Raw genomic sequence first — 22103 nt, forward strand, 5'->3', positions numbered from 1 at the left:
GTGTTTTTTGTATAGGAGACCCCCTCAAATGTTTATTTTATTATAATAAATAAATATTATTAATATTAATTATTAAAGTACACATAAATAATGATTGAAGATTTCGTGAAAATTAAATTACCTGTCTGCTGCTGTCATTATTGATATTGAGCAAAAAAGGCCAAAAAAATTTTCAGAAGTCTAGCAGCTATAGCGGTTCTTGAGATACAGCCTGGAGACAGACAGACAGACAGACGGATAGACAACGAATTATTATAGTAATAGGGTCCCGTTTTAGCTCCGCATCCCTCTTCCACTATTATATTATCAGCGTCGAATCTAAATAATAGGTTGGGGAAAAAGTTAAGCGTTTTCGATCGGGAATTTTTTTTCAATCCGGAAATTTTGATTTTGAAAAGTGGAGCAAGATCGGCATATTAGTAGTTACGATGTGGCTGAAAAATTGGGGATTGACCACAAAAGGGTTTTGGCGCATTTGAAAAAAGCTGGATACACAAAAAAACTAGATATTTGGGTGTCTCATGAGATCACTGAAAGAAATTTAATGAACCGTGTACTCATTTGTGATTCTTTATTACGACGTTATGAAACCGAACCATTTTTGAAGAGGTGATAACTGGTGATGAAAAGTGGATCACGTACGTCAAGAACGTGCGAAAAAGATCGTGGTCAAGGGCCGGTAAGGCTTCAGAGACTGTGGCGAAACCCGGGTTAACTTGCAACAAGATGATGCTGTCTGTATGGTGGGATTGGAAGGGCATTATTCATTATGAGCTATTACCGCCATGCAGGACCATCGATTCTGAACTGTACTGCGAACAACTGATGAGATTAAAGCAAGAAGTTGAGAGAAAGCGGCCGGAACCAATAAAAAGAAGGGGTTTGGTTTTTGTACTAAGTGAATGCGGTGTCGCCTCTGAAATCGTCGCTCGAGGGAAAACGTCCAAACGACAGCCTGTGTGCCGTATGTCGTATAGTTGGGAAAGCGCCCTCAGCAGTGCCGTAAATAGGGCGGTGCTACCGGTGCCCAGGCACAGGGCGTAGACTCTGGGGGGGCGCAAAAATCGCCAGACCAGGCAGGACTATTATTTTTTCGCTTTACTCCCGATAAGTTCCCACTGCGCCCCTAGTGCTGCACAGTGTGGGTGGTATAACAGGCGAAAGGCCTACTTGATATCAGACGGCTCGTCTGCTTGTTTGCCCATATCAGTTCTTTAAAAAAAGTACGTTTTCCAAAATTTTAGTATATTATAATAATTGGTCTACCAACAGTCAACACCATGCTTATACCTATAATACTTATCTTAAAAAAACAAGGGCGCACTTGCACAGGGCGCAAAAAAGGCTATTTACGGCACTGGCCCTCAGTGAGTAAGCCCGACGCTGGCAGTCCCACATACCCCCGCGGTGCTCCAGCTCAGGTAAGTATTAATTTAACAATGTTATCTACACTAATTTTTTTTTAAATAACAACAGTGTAAAACACAGCTGACATAACAAAAAACTACCAATAAGTATAGTAAAACTTCATAATATACAGGGTGTAAATACTTCGGGTAAAAAATCTGTTCTTTGATGCAAAAACGCTATGAAGTATGAACCAATTCATGATGTTGGTGAATTTCTCATAGAAACATAGAAGTCAAAAGTATTATCAGTTAGTTTTGTTTCACGATGTATAAAAAACTTTTTGAAAAAAAAGCTTTTATTTAAATAGGTACTCTGAAAAGAAGAAAATAAATTTCCCCTTAAAAATTCTAACTATTAAGTTATAACTTCAATATATTATACAATTTGCATTAAGTATAATAAAAGCTTGTCGCGTGATTTGTAAATAATAAACTGGTAAGTGCCAATTGAACTGAGTAAACTGATATTAAGTACCTATATTTTTTATTTTATTAAAGACTTAATTAAATATTGTCAGATTGTTAAGTCTCGCGACAAACTTTTATTATAATGCAAATTGTATAATATATTGAGGTTATAATTTAATAGTTAGAATTTTTAAGGGGAAATTTATTTTCTTCTTTTCAGAGTACCTATTTAAATAAAAGCTTTTTTTCAAAAAGTTTTTTATACATCGCGAAACACGACACGACACGACACGACACGACACGACACGACACGACACGACACGACACGACACGACACGACACGACACGACACGACACGACACGACACGACACGACACGACACGACACGACACGACACGACACGACACGTCACGTCACGTCACGTCACGACACGATACGACACGACACGACACGACATGACACGACACGACACGATACGATACGTCACGTCACGTCACGTCACGTCACGTCACGTCACGTCATGTTACGATACGACACTACACGGCACGACAGGACACGACATGAATTTTACAATTTACTCTCAACGAGCCTTTTTGTTTGATATACCCATATTGCAGAAGTGCTTTAAAAATAACTATATTCCCTTTCTTGGATAAGCCGCCATATTGGATGTAGAATGTCATTACATTCGTTTCCCAGTTACCTACTCTCAATGCGCCCTTTTCATTTGATACCCATACTGCAGAAGTGCATAAAAAATATGACCTATATTCCCCTATCTTAAATGAGACGCCAAATTGGATGTAGAATGACATTACATTCGTTTCCGAGTTACTCTCAATGAGCCCTTTCAATTGATACCCATGTTGCAGAAGTGCATTAAAAATAACTATACCTCTATCTTGGATGAGCCGCCATATTGGATGTAGTATGATATTACATTCGTTTTCGAGTTACTCTCAAAAAGCCCTTTCATTTAATATCCATATTGTAGAACTGCATAGAAAATAACTATTTCGCCATGGTCGTGATGGTCGGCCATATTGAATTTAGAGTGATGTCACATACAATATCATGCATTGTCATCCAAACTAAACGTGCATGCAAAATTTCAGCTCGATCGGTTAAATATATCTACTTCAAAATTGAGTTCCAAAATTTCACCCGAACATACATACTTACATACATACAGAGCAAGTTAAATAAAAGCTTTTAATAAAAACAATTTCAAAAATTCTGTACCTACTTGGGTACCAAATGAGAACATAAAAATTAGTAAATGTACCAATATACAAAAGCCACCTACTCGTACATACCTCTGATCATATGGCCTTTTAAGTGACTATGTTCTACGTCGTACGCAGAAATAACGCCTTGCGATGTTGAAGAAGTCTTCATATTAGCAGCAGCTACGATATGTAGAGACCTAATAACAAATTAGCAAAATTATATCTTTTTTATTCTTTACAAGATGTAACAAAACAAAGTGAACTACTTTAGGGTGTGTATGTGCCCCTTGTATCGAATTCACTGTGAAAGTAGCAGCGCCGAAAGAGCAATATTTTTTTGTGACTTTTATGGGCAATCGCCCCAGCTTCATGTATATTTTGTCATACAAAAGTAAAAAAGTTACTCTTCCAGCGTTTCCACTTTCATAGCGGACTTTATATAGGGGACCCATACAAAACCTAAAGTATTAAATGGCTTGTTTCATCACTTCCTGATAAGTGCCGGATGGGCTATCCACCACTTAACTTGACAGGTAGAGTATGGAGAATCTGTCAAATAAGTTGTGGATAGCCTATCCGGCACTTTATCAGGAAATGGTGAAACAGGCCCTTAGTTTTATATAGTAAATCAGTATCTTCAAATCTTTTAAAAGTCAGTGTATACTCGTATACGCCTGTACAATAGAATCCCAGAAAACGTTAAAACTCTATCAATAAATTTAAAAAAAAAAGTAGTTAAAGAACGTTTGTGTACTAAAGCTAATTATAAAATCAATGATTTCATCGACGACAACACACCTTGGGAATAGAGTGGTTCTTACAGGCTACTAGAATATTTTTATATTTCCTATTGTAAATAGCACTGAGTCATAATATTGTTATATGATTTTTTTCTTTTTAGTAACAGAAGACCCCGTGCGAGTTTCTTACGCCGGTTCTTCTCGCCGGGTCAGTTCCCAAACCGGTGGTACTGATGGTAGGCACCTTAGCACATTAGTATCGATGTTCGAATTTTTTTTTGAAAATAAAATTACTCTGAATAAAAATTATTTTGATTATGATTTTGATTCATAATTATCTAGATAGGAGATATTTTGTACTGACATACTATATTATAGTTTAATGAGACTGAGCAAGAATTGCCCGTATAATGCCAAAAATAATAATATCAAAATATTTATCTTACCATTCTTCTTGATACACCCATTCCACTAAATGCGACAACATAGGGGTTGATGTTGAAACTGGAAAATTTACTTGAGGGTATAACGCTTTCACTTTTGCATTAAATCCCTCCAAATATAATCTGAAAGAACAAACCATACTTCTACTTAACAACATCTTATCTCGTCAGATTTAAATCATTTTCACACACATCTGCGAGTCTTATTCATTTTAAGAAAAAAATTTGAGAATCAATTTGTCGATAAAATATGCCATAGATCATTCAAGGCTCAATTCACATTTCACATTAAAGGCTCGGACATTGGTGTCTGGACACAACGTATTAATATCTAAGACTAGCGGGCCCGACGTTTCTTAAATTTTCAAAATTTCCACGTAATACTTTAAAATTTTCTCTCAGTAACAACCTCCCTTTGATAATATTAGCAAAAACAAGAAATAATTATTAGAAAGTCGGTTCAGTCGTTCTCGTATATAAATTTTTAATTTGCAAAAGATAGGCTAATTAATTTTACCGTCCAACGGCTTCCAGTAGGCAAACAGAATTTTCAGGATGTCCTCGACGAGTTAGTGGAAGCTGCTTGCATGATTCCGGTAAAGAACGCTTAAGAATGGCTTGTAATAATCCGTGCGGTGCAACTTCGATCAGAACTGCGTTCGGTGGAATCAATTTCGATGTTTCCTCAAATAGAACTGGGTTCTACGAAATCAAAAATTGTAAAAACACTTTTAAATAAGGAGATTAAAAGGAACAAAGAAATCAAAGTACTCATTAAGCCAAATCATAATATGAGCCAAAACACGATGGGATTATGTCGTTTTATTATAGAGTTTCTACGGCCATTTTCCAACTTTAGATCTTAGAAGATCACATCAACGTCATTATAATATTGCATTGTCACACAATTTTAACTCAATCGAAAACCAGGAAATTGACTTGTTTCCTGGATTCCGAGGTATAAATCTAACGGCGCTCCAGTATTACGTAGTTTTACTGTTCCTGCGGCCAAATTCCAGGTCCAATTATCAGATCAGGTTCTCGTTATATATTATTTTTCTCATTACATACTATATTTTGAAAGTAATACAGCTCTCGCCACAGGTACATTTTAGTTGAAATTTTAAATGGCTGGACCATATTATAGTATTAGTTGTGGATCATAATATTATGGTAAATTGATTACCAGTAAATTGTTGGTGTGGTATTCTGCCGAGCTATATTTTGCGAGCGGTTCATCCCATCGGTCTTGAGGAATTGAGGTTGAAACCCATCTTGCAGACCGTGGTCGTGGTGTTTTTAATATATTTTGCATAGACTTAAGTAAGCCGGGACCTGTATTGTATAGATATTAATTAATAATAATTAAAATTACCTACTAATTTACGTTTTTTGATCTGAGGGTACTAAATATTGATATTAATCAGTATCTACCTTAGATCAAATAACGGTATTTTTTTCCTTTAAAGTGTAAGTGTCTAGTTTAATAAATAATATTGTCTTTAAACATTTCTAATTCGAACGTAGAGCAAATTTTGACGAACGCACAAAATAACGTATTTTATTGTATACTAGCTGTCCCGGTGAACTTCGTGTCACTTAAAAACCTTCCCTGGACTTCTACGAATATTTTAAGACTAAAATTAGCCCAATCCGTTCAGCCGTTCTCGAGTTTTGCGCTTAGCAACACATTCAGCGACTCATTTTTATATATTGTATATAAGTGCATATGTCGAAGGCGGATCGTATAATCTGCCGTTTTACATTACGGCTAGCTGTTTTAAAAACAGGCCCGTTTTGTAATGCGGCGATTTATTGATTAGCCGGATTGAATGCGGCTGAATGAAAAATCCCCGGAATGTATTCGACGCCATACGTTTTAAAACGGCTAGCCATAAATGATAATGTAATAAAGCGAAAGATAAGTCGCCTCTTTGACAGTTTTTAGTTCCGATTCTTAATACTCTTAGCGCTGCCTGTGACATAACAACAACAATGGCGTTGGATACCGGAAGTGTGTTGCTAAATTGCGAAGTTTTGAGTGAGTGAAAGAAATCAGTAAATTTCAGAACAATTTTCAGGTGCAAATAAAGAATTTCTAATAATCTCGATGTAAACAGTAAAGAAGGTACCGGTACGAGGAAAGTACAATGCGGTCAAATGTGGGCCGCCTTATTGAAGAACGTATCGCGATGACAATCCGGCTAATCGTTGAACCGCCGCATTACAAAACGGCCCTGTTTTTCAAAACAGCTAGCCGTAATTTAATACGTCGGATAATGCAATCCGCCTGCGACATAAATATATACGGGGAGAGGGCGATTGATGTGATAATATTATTATTACTGATGTCTGATGACTGGCAGCTACAAGCCATAAGCGAGACATGAACTTTACATTTTCACAACTATACGTCTTACAAAAAAATTGTGATATCATAATTTGTTGCAAATTATTTTGCTTACAAATAATATCTATGTTTATATAACTTTGTACCCTAAATTAAAAATCAAAATAGTTATCAAACGTTGCGCACGTTTGATAAAATAGTTATAGAGTAGGTATTAATTAAGTATAATAATATTACCGGCGTTAGCAATATAACGTGAATGATAAGCTATGTTTGAACACGGCACTTCTCTTGCGAATATTCCTTTCAAGCCCAAACTGATAACAAACTCGGCCATAATATCTGCTGGACCAGAAATAGTACTGGATTCGGCGGAATTGTGGCAAGCAATATCGATTTCAGGCGGACACATTTTTGATATCTGAAAAAAAAGAGTACGTTTTACCATCGTCCGCAAAACGACGAGCCACAAAACTTCATGTAATAATAATTATACAAAAAATACGTACAATTTTACAATAAACTAGCTTGCTACATACTTTTCATACACACATTATAATATTTGTTATCAGGTTAAAGAGGATTAGGAATGAAAATATTATATGGTTTGTATATTATTTAATACTGTTGTCAATTGTCATTGTCGTTCTAAGTACTATTAGAGAAGTTGCTTTCTATGCAAATCGGGGACCTAAGTAGTTTGGTTGCCTTACGTCAAACCCAGCTGACAGATCACAATTAACATTGAATTGACATATTTGACCAAATAACGTTTGTCTGTCAATTGCATAGGAATCAACTTCCTCGATGGTACATATTATATTGTCGAATAAAATATGTTCGGGCGTATTATTATACGATGTGTCCCGACACCAGACAGTGTCCGATGACTCCGATCCTTTAATATTATTTAATGTGTTATTTTTATCGACGAAATGGCTCTTTTTTCACTCACTCGTGTCATTTAATTTTTTAATCGGGGTCTTACACAAATTTGACCAATACCTACTTCTCATGTAAATGTCCTATGAACATAAAAACGGTCGCATTTGATAGCTAAATAATTAAAGTGACATTTAAGGATCGGACACCTGTGTCACATATTAAAACGAATAGAGCATAGGAATTAAATACTAAATAGGTTTTCGAAAAGAGATTTCAAGAAGGCAAGTAAGCTTTGTGAATGATAATTTTCAGATCGGTCGTTTGTATCATTAATTTTTGGAGGCGCAGTAAATAAAGACAGTTAACAACAAAACGTGCCTTCAGGTAGGAAAAATGAGTCTGAAAATATTAATTTCTGAGTTAAGGTTTTAAGTACCTCTTTGTATCCAAGTCCAATGGCTGCCATAGACCCACGAATTAACGGTGTTTGTATGGAAACCAGACCACGGTTGTAAGCACATAGAATCGCCTCTTCTAGTGTAAAACAACCATCCGCATAAGCACATCCAATTTCTCCAACGCTGTGCCCTGTATATAACATTAATGTATTTACTTCCGACATACACCGTTGGATAGCATATTATCCCGCGTTTTGTATAAGTATAAAAATAGTATGTATGTATAGTACAAAGAAGTTGATTCATAGGCAGATGGCTGACCTAAGTAATTTGGTCGTCTCATGTCAAACGCATACGATAGATCACAGCTAACATTGAGTTGACATAACTGCCTATGAATCAATACAAAAAATTATAATACTAAAATAAAAACACGTACTTATTTCAGTTTTGACTTACCGATTATATTGTCTGGTACAATATCCAGTGCTCGCAGCACATCTGTGAGAGCAATTTGTATCGCGTTTATGCCGACGAATGAGTGCATAATATTGTCAAATGTGTTTTTATCGTCCGACGTAATTACATCAATCAGGTTCAATCCCTTTGGCTCCAGAACACGGTGACACCTACAATTTTAAGGATTAAATTAAACTTTTGTTTACCTTAATGATAAGACGAACAACAATTCTTGATAAGACGAACAAAAATTTTATTTGAGAAAAATCTTGAAAGTGGTAGCTAACAGAGATAGAAAGGATTTACTTTGATTTGATGGTCCTAAAATATGAATTGTTCTATTTTTAGGACAATGTTAATCTTAAATTATGTAACTATTAGGCTACCAATACATAAAATCAACTGGTTAGGGTTCCGTTTGAGGATTCCGTAGTCAACCAAGTTTTGTTGATTTATGTATTATTTTACCTTATTATAATATTATATAATATGTTTTACCTTTCTATAGCAGCAGCAAAAACTGGTATACGCATGAGGTCTTTCCCCATCCCAACCCACTGCGAGCCCATTCCACTGTACACGAACCACAGCGGGCGTCTGCCTTTGTCGAAATACATGCATTCTTCACTAACCTTAACGGTTACATTACTTTCTTTTGAATCTAAATAGAAAAAATATACGTTTTAAACCCATATCAATGATTGAAAGGAAACTGCGTATCCTTTCTTCCTTACATTAAAAATGCGAAAGTGTGTCTGTCTGTTACCTCTTCACGCTTAAAGGGCTGAACCAATTTAGACGAAATTTAGTATTGAAATACCTCAAGACACGGGAAAGGATATCATTATAATACTTTTTAAAGAGCCAAATGCAACAGCTGAGAACTAAAACATGTAATTTTACGTGACCCTGACGCAAGGCTTAACACTATTTTTTTTTTAATGAAATAAGGAGGCAAACGAGCAAACGGGTCACCTGATGGAAAGCAACTTCCGTCGCCCATGGACACTCGCAGTATCAGAAGAGCTGCAGGTGCGTTGCCGGCCTTTTAAGAGGGAATAGGGTAATAGGGGAGGGTAGGGATGGGAAGGGAATTGGGGAGGGTAGGGAAGGGAATAGGGTAGGGGATTGGGCCTCCGGTAAACTCACTCACTCGGCGAAACACAGCGCTAGCGCGGTTTCACGCCGGTTTTCTGTGAGAACGTGGTATTTCTCCGGTCGAGCCGACCCATTCGTGCCGAAGCATGGCTCTCCCACGTATAAACCTCCACGTATAAATTTCCTCGTAACAAAGATGTGCACAATGCCTCTGAAGCACATAGTTTATAAACCTTACTTAACAGAATGTTTAGGACTGATTATAATATTTTTTATGTCTACTTCAATGTTTTTGGTCAAAAAATAAGAGAACATTAAAGTGTGCCAAATTGCTGGATGAAAAAAAATCGCTTCTAGCCATTCTTCCCACTCGGACGAACTTTTATGGGACGGTAGACTCAACTATTCCATTAATTTTACCACCTAATTCATATTCCACGTTCTCTCAAAAATTAGAAACTCTTTTACTGGAAACTAATCGTAAGTGTAGAACAAGTATAATAAAATAATTGTGTTTTACCGAGAATAAGGAAACCCCGCCCTAGGTGTCCTGGTACATTCTTTTCGAAGAAATAGTGAAGGAGAGCTAGCTCTTCTGGATCTATCGGTCGGCTTTTCAAGTTGTTGAAGATGGTTTGTACAGAACCTTCTTGTCTTCCGGAGCATAAGACAATTCGGGCAAAACTTGATTTGTAAGAGCCGATATCCTGTAACATTTTTAAATTATTGTTAAATTATTATTAATTAATATTCATCTAACTTCTAAGCTAGCTAAAAAGCTGACCTGAGTAATTAGATTTAGTTTCTACCTAAAGTCTGTATATAATTTATTATCTATTTAAAACAATATTATAGTTTAATTTTGTATTTTTAAATTTAAATGCGAGACATACTCTTGCAAAAAGGGTTTTGTACCACTATGAACTAAAAAAGTTTTTATTTGTACTTTCAAATTATATAATTATATACAACCCACGCCACGAGTCACGACGTGATTGCGATAATGAAAAACATGTTGACCAATCCTCAGATTCTGAGGATAAACACACATTTCAGTACAATTATATGTTTAGCCATTTTGGAGGAGTTTCACAACGGGTCTTTCGCTGGTTCACACCACAGATTTTCGAACCGCGGCTCGAAACAGCGAAGAATTATTTTTAAAATATTTTGAATTCCCGGTTCACCGCGGTGATTGGAGTGGTGTGAAACCACTAATTAATTATTTTTTGGTACGGGTGGATTCGGACCACGAATTTAAGCCATTAATTATTGTAACAAACATTTTTAGTCTCATTTATTTATTTGTACAGACGTATAGAAAAGTGGTTTCAAGAAGAAATGAAAACACATTTTTAATAAAGAAATGACATTTAAGTATTTCAAAATCATAAAAAATGAGAAACTTTACATATTTATTATAATAGGATCGCAGTTTGATTTAAAGTACACGTTCAACTTTTAACTAATCGTAAATCACAGCCCACGCATAGGTAATCGCTAACTTTAAAATTAACCCAACCCATTGTAATTGCATAAAATCACAGTCGTAAATTTTAAATATTCAATAATAAAATATTCTTTATAAAAATAATTAAAACTATATAATTGTATAAAATCACAGTAAAAATTTAACAAATCAATAAGAATAATATCTAATGTAAATAAAAAAATTAAAATTACATACTTAACTGTATAAAATAACTTTAAAATTAACCTAACACTTATTATAATTGCATAAAATCACAGTCGTAAATTTTAAATATTCAAAAATAAAATAATCTTTATAAAAATAATTAAAATGACATAACTGTATAAAATCGTAGTCGAAAAATTAAAATAATCAAAAATAATAAAAAAAAAAACAAAGTCGTAAAATAATCAAAAGGAGTAAAATTATTATTATTATTATTATAAAGTTAATTTTAAACCCTTAATTTTTCCAGGCAATGGCCAATGGTTATTTCACCAGCTAATAACTCTTTTTTATGAAATAAGGGGGCAAACGAGCAAACGGGTCACCTGAAAAGCAACTTTCATTGCCCATGGACACTCGCAGCATCAGAAGAGCTGCAGGTGCGTTGCCGGCCTTTTAAGAAGGAATAGGGTAATAGGGGAGGGTAGGGATGGGAATGGGGGAGGGTAAGGAAGGAAATATGGGAGGGAATTGGGCCTCCGGGAAACTCACTCACTCGGCGAAACACAGCGCAAGCGCTGTTTCACGCCGGTTTTCTGTGAGCCCGTGGTATTTCTCCGTTCGAGCCGGCCCATTCGTGCCGAAGCAAGGCTCTCCTACGTTATAATGTTACCTAATATAACGAGATACGGGAATTTGTATGAAACCGCCAGTGGCCACACCATACTTTCGATGGCCGCCGCGACCTGGCCGCTGCGGCCTGGCCGCTAGTGCGTGCCTGGGCTTAAGTCGGTAATTTCTTGCGTCTATCTCGTTTTTGCTTTAGTTTGGTCTTAAGACTTAAAATTAATATTTTTGATTTCTTAATTATGTTGAGCTTAACTGTACTTAAAGGAATCCATACTAATATTATAAATGCGAAAGTATCTCTGTCTGTCTGTCTGTCTGTCTGTCTGTCTGTCTTGCTTTCACGCCAAAACTACTGAACCGATTGCAATGAAATTTTGTACACAGTTATTCTAGAGTCTGAGAAAGGACATAGGCTACATTTTGATGTGGGAAAATATCTTATTTCCATATAAATATCGATGAAAATGAATTCGCATTGCGCGTGGCCAGCGCTCATCCCGGGGGTCCTGGGTTCGAGTCCCGCAGGCGGAACAAAAAGTTTTCAATGTTCCTGGGTCTTGGATGTGTATTAAAATAAAATTTCAAAAATCTTAAATGTATTAATTTATGTATAATATTATAAAAAATCCAGAAATATATCGATGCAATGAACATTTTAGTTCTAATACGATTCAACAGATGGCGTTTTATTTTTTACTTCATTGTAACATAGAACTAATCATACTTATTAGTTATTATGTTTTTGTTTATAGTTTTTAATACGTTAGAATATTATGTTTAATAATATTATCACTTGGTATAATAATAATCAATCTATCTTATCTTATAGACCTCCTACTGCATTTCTAATCCATACTATCCATACTAATCCATACTAATATTATAAATGCGAAAGTATGTCTGTCTGTCTGTCTCGCTTTCACGCCAAAACTACTGAACCGATTGCAATGAAATTTTGTACACAGTTATTCTAGAGTCTGAGAAAGGACATAGGCTACATTTTGATGTGGGAAAATATCTTATTTCCATGAAAATATCGATGAAAATGAATTCGCATTGCGCGTGGCCAGCGCTCATCCCGGGGGTCCTGGGTTCGAGTCCCGCAGGCGGAACAAAAAGTTTTCAATGTTCCTGGGTCTTGGATGTGTATTAAAATAAAATTTCAAAAATCTTAAATGTATTAATTTATGTATAATATTATAAAAAATCCAGAAATATATCGATGCAATGAACATTTTAGTTCTAATACGATTCAACAGATGGCGTTTTATTTTTTACTTCATTGTAACATAGAACTAATCATACTTATTAGTTATTATGTTTTTGTTTATAGTTTTTAATACGTTAGAATATTATGTTTAATAATATTATCACTTGGTATAATAATAATCAATCTATCTTATCTTATAGACCTCCTACTGCATTTCTAATCCATACTATCCATACTAATCCATACTAATATTATAAATGCGAAAGTATCTCTGTCTGTCTGTCTCGCTTTCACGCCAAAACTACTGAACCGATTGCAATGAAATTTTGTACACAGTTATTCTAGAGTCTGAGAAAGGACATAGGCTACATTTTGATGTGGGAAAATATCTTATTTCCATGAAAATATCGATGAAAATGAATTCGCATTGCGCGTGGCCAGCGCTCATCCCGGGGGTCCTGGGTTCGAGTCCCGCAGGCGGAACAAAAAGTTTTCAATGTTCCTGGGTCTTGGATGTGTATTAAAATAAAATTTCAAAAATCTTAAATGTATTAATTTATGTATAACTAGCTGTTGCCCGCGACTTCGTCCGCGTGGACTTCAGTTTATAGCGCGCGATGTCAACAAAATTGGTGTCAAATGCTTTTATAAAAAAACCCTGGTACCCCTTAAATCAATACAGCTGTCCAGTGTGCACACAATAAGTATTTCATTTTTTTATATTAAACTTTATATTTTATGCCAAATTTTAAAGCTTATTTAGCCCCCCAATTACACAACTTTACCCATAAACTATTTATCATTGATAGGTTTAAGGTTACGTCACTGCACAGATAAAGTACTGAGTTATTTAATACCTACCATAGAATAGATCAACAATCGAAAAAAATCGAAACTTAGATGGAAGATGATACCACCTCTTATAGAAAGACTTTTGAGCAAGCGTCAGCGCGATGTAGAAGACGCACGGCGCCATCTATTATGAATTTTTGGAACTAACTTAATTTGAACAAATTTACGCATTTTCACCCCCTTACAACCCTTTTTTTCAGTAAAAAAGTAGCCTATGTCCTTTCTCAGGCTTTAGACTATCTGTATACAAAATTTAATTACAATCGGTTCGGTAGTTTTGGCGTTTGGCGTGAAAGCGAGACTGACAGACAGACAGACAGACAGAGATACTTTCGCATTTATAATATTATAGTATAGATTATGTGCACACTGCACAGCTGTTTTTGGGTATTTTGATTAATTAAGGGCCGCGCTACACCGGAATGGCAGCGGCGAGGCGAGCACTTTCAGCGCTGCCATTCCGGTGTAGCACGGCCCTAAGAGGGGTACCAGTTACCAGGGTTTTAAAAAGTTTTTAAATTTGACACAAATTTTGTTGACACCGCGCGCTATAAACTAAAGTCCACGCGGACGAAGTCGCGGGCAACAGCTAGTATGTAATAATAGAAATATCTCCACTGCGGTTCGAATCCACTAATTCAAAAAAGGTCTTCTCTGTTACGAACCGCGGTATGAATCGGGCAATTCAATAACAATTCTTCCCTGTTTCGAACCGCGGTTCGAAAATCTGTGGTGAGAACCAGCTAAAGACCCTTCACAACAAACAAAGCGACACAAAAAATGTATATTATGATAAGATGTTATACCTGAATTTACCAATATCATATTTAGTTATTTACCAATTATTGATCTAGAAATTATAAAAAATATAATGTACCTACCTGTAGAAACAAAAAAGCCCCTGTATAAAACTAAAATGTAATTATAATAGATCTACTTACTTTATTTTTATTATAACCTTTAAGTAATACATGTGAGCCAATTCCAGTGATAGATAATCCATTTATTGCTGTATAGTGTGCTGTAGAAAGTTCTTTATGATCGCTAAGTACTTCAATTCTTTTTTCTCTTATTGCCTGTACATCCTGTCTAGGAGAGTTATAGTGAAGATTCCCAGCCAGCTTTCCAAAGTGATAGCCAAGCAGCACCTTTTGAGACATTCATATTTATTATATTTTATTATTTTTAAACAACTTACATAATGTTTATTTGACCTCTGTGGCTAAACTAAAATGGCTGCATTTTACAACCGTGAGAGAGAGAAAAAATTTGAGAGCCAATTTGTCGATAAATTAATATGCCATACTTTATGAACTCAAACTCAAACTTATTTATTCAGAATAAATTTTTGTAAATGTTCTCTGAACGTCTACATGATGGCTACCACCGGTTCGGGAACTAACCCGGCGAGAAGAACCGGCGTAAGAAACTCGCACGGGGCCCACTTTTTTACCAAAAAAAGTGAGAAAAAATTAATATTTTAAAATAAGGTTTACAATGTTGTAACTTACAATCATACAATGTCAACATACATACATAATTGTAAGTCATAAAATAATGTAGAAATAGCCTTGTAAGCAGCCATCCTACTCCCAAGATGTGCCATCGTTTATGAAATCATTGACCTTATAAATAGGCTTTGGTACACGAACGCTCTTTGACTACTTTTTAAAATTTATTAATGGAAAGATTTTGAACGTTTTCTGGGATTTTATTGTAAAGGTATACATTGACCTTTAAAAGATTTACTCACTTTACTAAGTCTGATCACCGGTATTTCTAGTTTGTACTTATTTCTAGTGTTTCTTCCGTGACTGTCACTTTTGGTTGTAAAACTAAGATTCTTTCTAACATATAATACACGAGCTTTTGCCCGCGGCTTCGCTCGCGTTAAGAACTATTATTTGTATACAAACTTTCATCCCCTATTTTAACCCCTTGGAGGTGGAATTGATCAAAATCCATTATTAGCGGATGCCTATGTCATAATATCTACCTGCATGCCAAATTTCAGCCCGATCGGTCCAGTGGTTTGGGCTGTGCGTTGATGTCAGTCAGTCACCTTTGAGTTTTATATATATAGATTATCCAAAATGTATTGAGAAGCAACAGTTAGAATACCAATTTCTTTAAACTTTTCTCTCAGAGATTCAAAAGCTGACATTTTATAAATTGAACGTATAGCTCGCTTCTGCAGCACAAAAATCGTATTAATGTCGGCAGCGTTTCCCCATAAGAGGATGCCATACGACATTGTACTATGAAAATAACTGAAATAACTGAAATTTCCCGTATTTTTCTGACTGCGTATGCTGCAGAACTGAGCGTATCTGCAAGATTAGCAATATGAGGACCCCACTATAATTTACTGTCTAGTGTAATGCCTAAGAATACAGTGGTGTCCACGAAATCCATATTCTCATAATTTAATAGTATATTGGTTTTAACTTGCCTAACGTTAGGCAAAGTAATTTTTTTTAAATGAAAATAAGGGGGCAAACGAGCAAATGGGTCACCTGATGAAAAGCAACTTCCATCGCCCGTGGACCCTCGCAGCATCAGAAGAGCTGCTGCATTGCCAGCCTTTTAAGAGGGAAGAGGGTAATAGGGGAGGGTAGGGAAGGGGAGGGAAGGGAATAGGGGAGGGTAGGGAAGGGAATAGGGTAGGGGATTGGGCCTCCGGTAAACTCACTCACTCGGCGAAACACAGCGCAAGCGCTGTTTCACGCCGGTTTTCTGTGAGAACGTGGTATTTCTCCGGTAGAGCCGGTCCATTCGTGCCGAAGCATAGCTCTCCCACGTATATAATTTGAAACATTTAGTTTTATTAGAATAATTTAGAAGTAAGTTATTAACGTTAAACCAATACACTATTTTTGAGAGATCACTATTTACCTCGTCGTCATTTGACTGTTGTCGCTTCACGCTTCACGCTTCAAATAAGTGAAGTGTCATCAGCAAAAAGTACTATCTCATTATCCTTAACAAGATAAGGTAAATCATTTATGTAGATGAGAAAAAGAAATGGACCTAAAATGGATCCCTGTGGGACGCTTATTCTATTTTGGTCCCATTGGACCTTTCACTATAAAGTCAACCCTTTGAGTTCTATTTTTGAGGTAAGATGTCAAAAGATTGAGTTCCGAGTCCCTAATGCCATAGTGGTGCAATTTCCTGATCAATGTAGCATGCTCAACACAGTCAAAAGCCTTGGAGAGGTCGCAAAAAACCCCTAGGGCATCCTGCAAGTCATCCCATGCTTCAAATATACTATAAAGAAAACCTATACCAGCATCCGTTGTGGATCGACCCTTACTAAAACAATATTGATTATAGTGTAATAAATTATTTAACTTAAAATTTAATAGTAACTGATTTAAAATTATTTTTTCAAATATTTTACTTAGAGTCGGTATAATCGATATAGGCCTATAATTTGTGGGATCAGATTTAAGTCCCGTTTTAAATAAAGGTACAACCTTACTGTGCTTCATGAAGTCAGGAAAAACACCATTCTTTATGCAGTCATTAAAAATCATTGATGGATGAGAAGCTATGATGTCAATTATCGATTTAAGAATTTTAGTAGACATGCCCTAGAGATCAGTAGTATCTTTAATATTTATTAATTTAAAAGTATCAATGATATGTTTGGGGACAATCTCTCTAAACCTAAAATTGAAATTACATTCCTTTACATTATCTCTGAGTAGTTTTTCAGCAGCTGTAGGTGAGGAGTTTAAATTTTTTGTAGTTGAGACCGGAATGTCAGCAAAAAAATTTTCGAAAACCGCCGCAACCTCATGATCATTGGTAATCTTTTTATTTTCAAAATAAAGTTCAAAATCGGAGCTACGACGGGTGACATTTCCAGTCTCTCCAGCTATTACTTTCCAAGTAGTTTTAATTTTATTTTTCGAATTTTTAATTTTATTCTTAATGTGAGTAACCTTAGCGGCTTTACAAACTTTTTTAAAAATCTTTGAATAGTTTTTTACATATGTTTTGAATTTATCACTAGTATTCATGGGTTTTTCATCATACAATTCATTTAATCTTTGACTTTATGACATTAAAGTATCGGACACCGGTGTTGGGACACATTGTATAACTTTGTTCTCTTTTAAAGATTAATGCCACACGTCATCATCAAATCAAATAATTATAATATTAGAAATTGTACCTTTGTGATAGCAGATATTCCAGAAGCGGCTCCCACGTATCCAATGTTGGAAGTTACGCTTCCTACCATTAATGGTGTGGTTCTATCTTTACAATAAACTTCATCCAACATGTCCAGTTCCATTTTATCACATATTCGTGATGCTAAAAAATAAAAAATATATATTAATAAAATATGTACATAACGTAATATTCAATTTAAATTTAAAAATAACCAATATACTGTATAAAGTTACCTGCGCCAAATGCTTCTACATATTTCACATCTTTCGGAGAAACATTAGCTTCCTCGTAGAATGTATTTAAGAAACGTGACATATCGTTAAGATTGCAGTTGAAACCACCACTGGCACCAATATCAGTTTCTGCTATAGTCGTAAAATGACTTTTCGCTTTCACAACTTCGGCATAGACTCTGAAAAGAATCAAAAGTATTTTTTATATTATACAATGTGTCCCGACACCGGTGTCCGATCCCTTAATGTGATGATCTATGGCATATTTTATCAACAAATTGGCTCTCAAATTTTTTCTCTCTCTCACGGTTGTAAAATGGCAGCCATTTTAGTTTTTCTCGAGCTTTCACACTAATCTGACCGGTACTTCTAATGTAAATATCCTATGAAGATAAAAAACGTCTCATTTGATAGCTAAACTAATGGACTACGCTCACACAGGCAATATGTTATAAATTTCGTGAAATGAAACATAGAAAACCTAAAGTTTAAGAAAAAAAAATTGTGTGTTTTTTATTAATGGATTTTGTGAAAAATCTAGCACATTAAACTGGTTTTTTTTTTTATTTTAAAAAGATAAATTCTTTATTTCAATGCTCTAAGTCAGATAGTTTTAAAATTATAACGATTTTCTTATGAAGATTTTTTTTAAGTTGGAGAAAAAAATATATTTGAAAGCCAATTTGTTACTAAAATATGCCCTAAATCATGAGTTCAAATTTTTCTTTCTCCAACTTTTGAAAAAAGAAAATCTCTGATTTCATACTAATATTACCTATACTTCATAGGATAATCGTTATAACTTCTAAACTATCTGACTTAGAGCATTGACGTAAAGAATTTATTTAGGATGAAAACCTTTTCCATCCTTTTAAAATAAAAAAGAACCAGTTTAATGCGCTGGATTTTTCATAAAAAGCCATAAATTAAAAAATACACATTTTTTTCTTAAACTTTGGTTTTTCTATGTTTTATTCCACGAAATTTATAACATATTGCCTGTGTAAGCGTAGTCCACAAGTTTGGCTATCAAATGAGACCCTTTTTTATCTTCATAGGATATTTACATGAGAAGTACTGGTTAGATTAGTGTGAAAGCCAGAGAAAAACTAAAATGGCTGCCATTTTACAACCGCGAGAGAGAGAAAAAATTTGAGAGCCAATTTGTCGATAAAATATGCCATAAATACATATACCATACATTAAAGGATCGGACACCGGTGTCGGGACACATTGTATACACTGACCTCCACTTGTATAATGGAGGTGAGTGATTATATCATATCTATGGACGTTTCACACCACGTCAGTCTGTAGGGCAGTGTTAGTATTAAGTCCGTCAAGAAAGTAAAGAAATTAAAAAGTGGCAACATCGTAGTGTCATCCCTTTTTTTCTTAGATTGATTTGAAAGAGATAACACTACGATGTTGCCACTTTTTAATTTCTTTACTTTCTTGACAGGCTATATAATATATACGTTTCGTGTCCTCCAACCTAACCCAAAATTTAATACGACAGTATATATTATAAGTCTATGGTTATTACAATATATAAGTAAACAATAGTCCGGATTCCATAGAACATTTTTTTTATTACTATCAAGCAAATATTTCGTGAGTTGCTTCATTTTGACAAGACGAACAACAATTTCCTCACGCTCAATTAGCTTGATTGTTGTAATAAAAAAAAAAATTGTTCTAGGGAACCTATACTATAACGGTTTATATAAGGCATTATAAATTTCAAATATAACTGTCAATTTGCAAATTCCTTGTGATAAAAGAAATTATTTAGCGGAAAGAATTTGCAAATTTAAAATACAAATATTTCACTGCACGTACCGATTTTCTGATAGTATTACTAGAATTAAGATTAATGGCAGCTTACCTTCTAGCATGTTTAGCTTTCTGTAGATAAATAATATTTATTGCTTCTGACATAGAACACCCATCAGCATTCGCATCAAAACATTTAGTTTTGCCATCCTTATTTAAATCTATGACTCTGTAATAAAATAATATGATAAATATTTTATTTTCAATCTCCAATCTATCCACACTTAATATATAATATTATAAATGTAAAATGTGTCTGTCTGTCTCTATGTCTGTCTGTCTCTATGTCTGTCTGTCTGTTACCTCTTTACGCTCAAACGACTGAACCGATTTTCCTGAAATTTGGTATGCAGATACTTTCAGTCCCGGGAAAGGACATACATATTATGATACTTTTTATCCCGGAAAAAATGTACGGTTCCTACGCGATAAACAAATTTTGACGCAACGGAGTTGCGGGCGTAATCTAGCTGAAAATTAAAATGCGCGAGGCTTTTGTAAAAAGGTGGAGAAAACTCATTCAGTCAGAAACCTATAAAGATTTAAAATATTGGTAAATTATGTAGGAGAATTTTAACAAAATATCTTCCCTTTTGAGTTTAAAATCAATTAAAAAATTTCATGAAATATGTTTCTTTCAAATCACCTTCCATAATGTATTATGGTTTGTGGATGCAAACATAAGTTAGCACCACCAACAAAAGCTGATTCACATTCTCCGCGAACAATGGCGTCATATGCCATCTCCAGAGCGGCAGTGGAGGAGCAACACGACTCGTCAATAGACACGGAAGGACCTTTCAAGTTTAGATAGTAGGAAATTCGGTTTGCAATCATACTTCGGCTGCACCTGAAAATAGGTATTAATTTACCGTTCTTTTCTTTTCCGTATGTAGCATCTCCATCGTAGGTATTGTCTGTGATACCAAACAGACGCCGCTGCCGCTTGGGGATTGATGAGTTAAATACACGCTGAACGCTTCCAATTATACAATAATTCTTCCAATTACAGCTGTAGAAAATTCCTGTTAGATTCTTAGATATTTCTTTAAATATCCGATATCCCTAGACTTTGTAATTGATGTATGTATTTATTTGTTTTGCTTACCCAGGTAGACCGAGCCCTGATTTAGATCCGGAGACATAAAATACTGTCAATTGATATTCAGAGTAACAGTTTCCAACGAATACTCCAACTTTTTTTCCTGATAGCTCTTCCGGATTTATACCTGCAAATTGTAATCTTTAAAATTTCTCGTGTATCCGTGTTTATAGGAGAGGCTCAATTGTCGTAACTTTATTATAATTGTGATCATAATTAATTCATACAATAACATTATTATTATTTATTAGATATCATGGACCAAGGCGATGTCGTATCCAAAGGAGGTGGTACAAGCATAAATTGCAAACGCAAGTATGATAGTAAGACTTGTGATTTACAGACTTTTCGAGATTCATCCAGTTTCACCATTTATATAATAAGCCCATTAATTTATGAACATACCAGCGTCAAATAATGCTTGATAGCTTTGTTCAATGATTTTTCTACACATGGGATCCATTAGTTCACAAAATCGGTAATGCACTTTAAAGAACTGAGCATCAAAGTATGCAAGCTTAGGAATTTCTCCTCCATAGTGCGATACTTCGGGGAGATGGGAAGGCCAACGGTCGGTTTTTACAACTGGATTAACCTGTAACAAAATAATGGTTCATGTCAAATTCAAATTCTTAAGGTGGCTTTCCGATCCGTGCCGCAGCCCGCAAGAGACCGCGACCGAAAAAAGATCAAATAAATTGACTCTTTATGACCTAGGCTATAATTAAAGGTTTCATTTTCTATCAACATTAGTTTAGCGACCCATGACGCTGCTTTACAGTGGTATAAAAGATAAAACAAAATGAAACCTATTACATATTATATCCTATATTTTCATATAGTGACTTTTTATTTATTTTATTTTTATTTAATCATTTATTGTGCACAATAAATATTCACAAAATAACAATTTACACACAGTAAGACGACACAATAGGATCTGCTTATTTCTAATAGAAATCTCTTCCAGCAGCCCTACGGAGAGAGATTAGATTAGGAT

The 22103-nt window shown here is 35.1% G+C and overlaps 1 protein-coding gene across 1 annotated transcript in view; it reads right to left on the minus strand.

The window, feature by feature from the left end:
• The window catches only part of LOC121728165 (fatty acid synthase-like), a 48014-nt gene extending 26385 nt beyond the window's left edge, over window positions 1-21629 (minus strand). The window contains exons 1-16 of the mRNA XM_042116288.1: window positions 21509-21629; window positions 21110-21230; window positions 20648-20851; window positions 20054-20170; window positions 18166-18344; window positions 17931-18073; window positions 14689-14895; window positions 9940-10126; window positions 8820-8982; window positions 8322-8491; window positions 7901-8052; window positions 6817-7000; window positions 5416-5564; window positions 4747-4931; window positions 4233-4352; window positions 3134-3243 (exon numbers count right to left, since the gene is read on the minus strand). Of these exons, the coding sequence (XP_041972222.1) occupies window positions 3134-3243; window positions 4233-4352; window positions 4747-4931; window positions 5416-5564; window positions 6817-7000; window positions 7901-8052; window positions 8322-8491; window positions 8820-8982; window positions 9940-10126; window positions 14689-14895; window positions 17931-18073; window positions 18166-18344; window positions 20054-20170; window positions 20648-20851; window positions 21110-21230; window positions 21509-21566 (2449 nt within the window). The 5' untranslated portion in view covers window positions 21567-21629. The remainder of the gene's footprint in view (window positions 1-3133; window positions 3244-4232; window positions 4353-4746; window positions 4932-5415; window positions 5565-6816; window positions 7001-7900; window positions 8053-8321; window positions 8492-8819; window positions 8983-9939; window positions 10127-14688; window positions 14896-17930; window positions 18074-18165; window positions 18345-20053; window positions 20171-20647; window positions 20852-21109; window positions 21231-21508) is intronic.
• Between the last annotated feature and the right edge of the window lie 474 nt (window positions 21630-22103).

The sequence above is a fragment of the Aricia agestis genome, chromosome 6 (assembly GCF_905147365.1).
Source record: "Aricia agestis chromosome 6, ilAriAges1.1, whole genome shotgun sequence".
Lineage (NCBI taxonomy): Eukaryota > Metazoa > Arthropoda > Insecta > Lepidoptera > Lycaenidae > Aricia > Aricia agestis.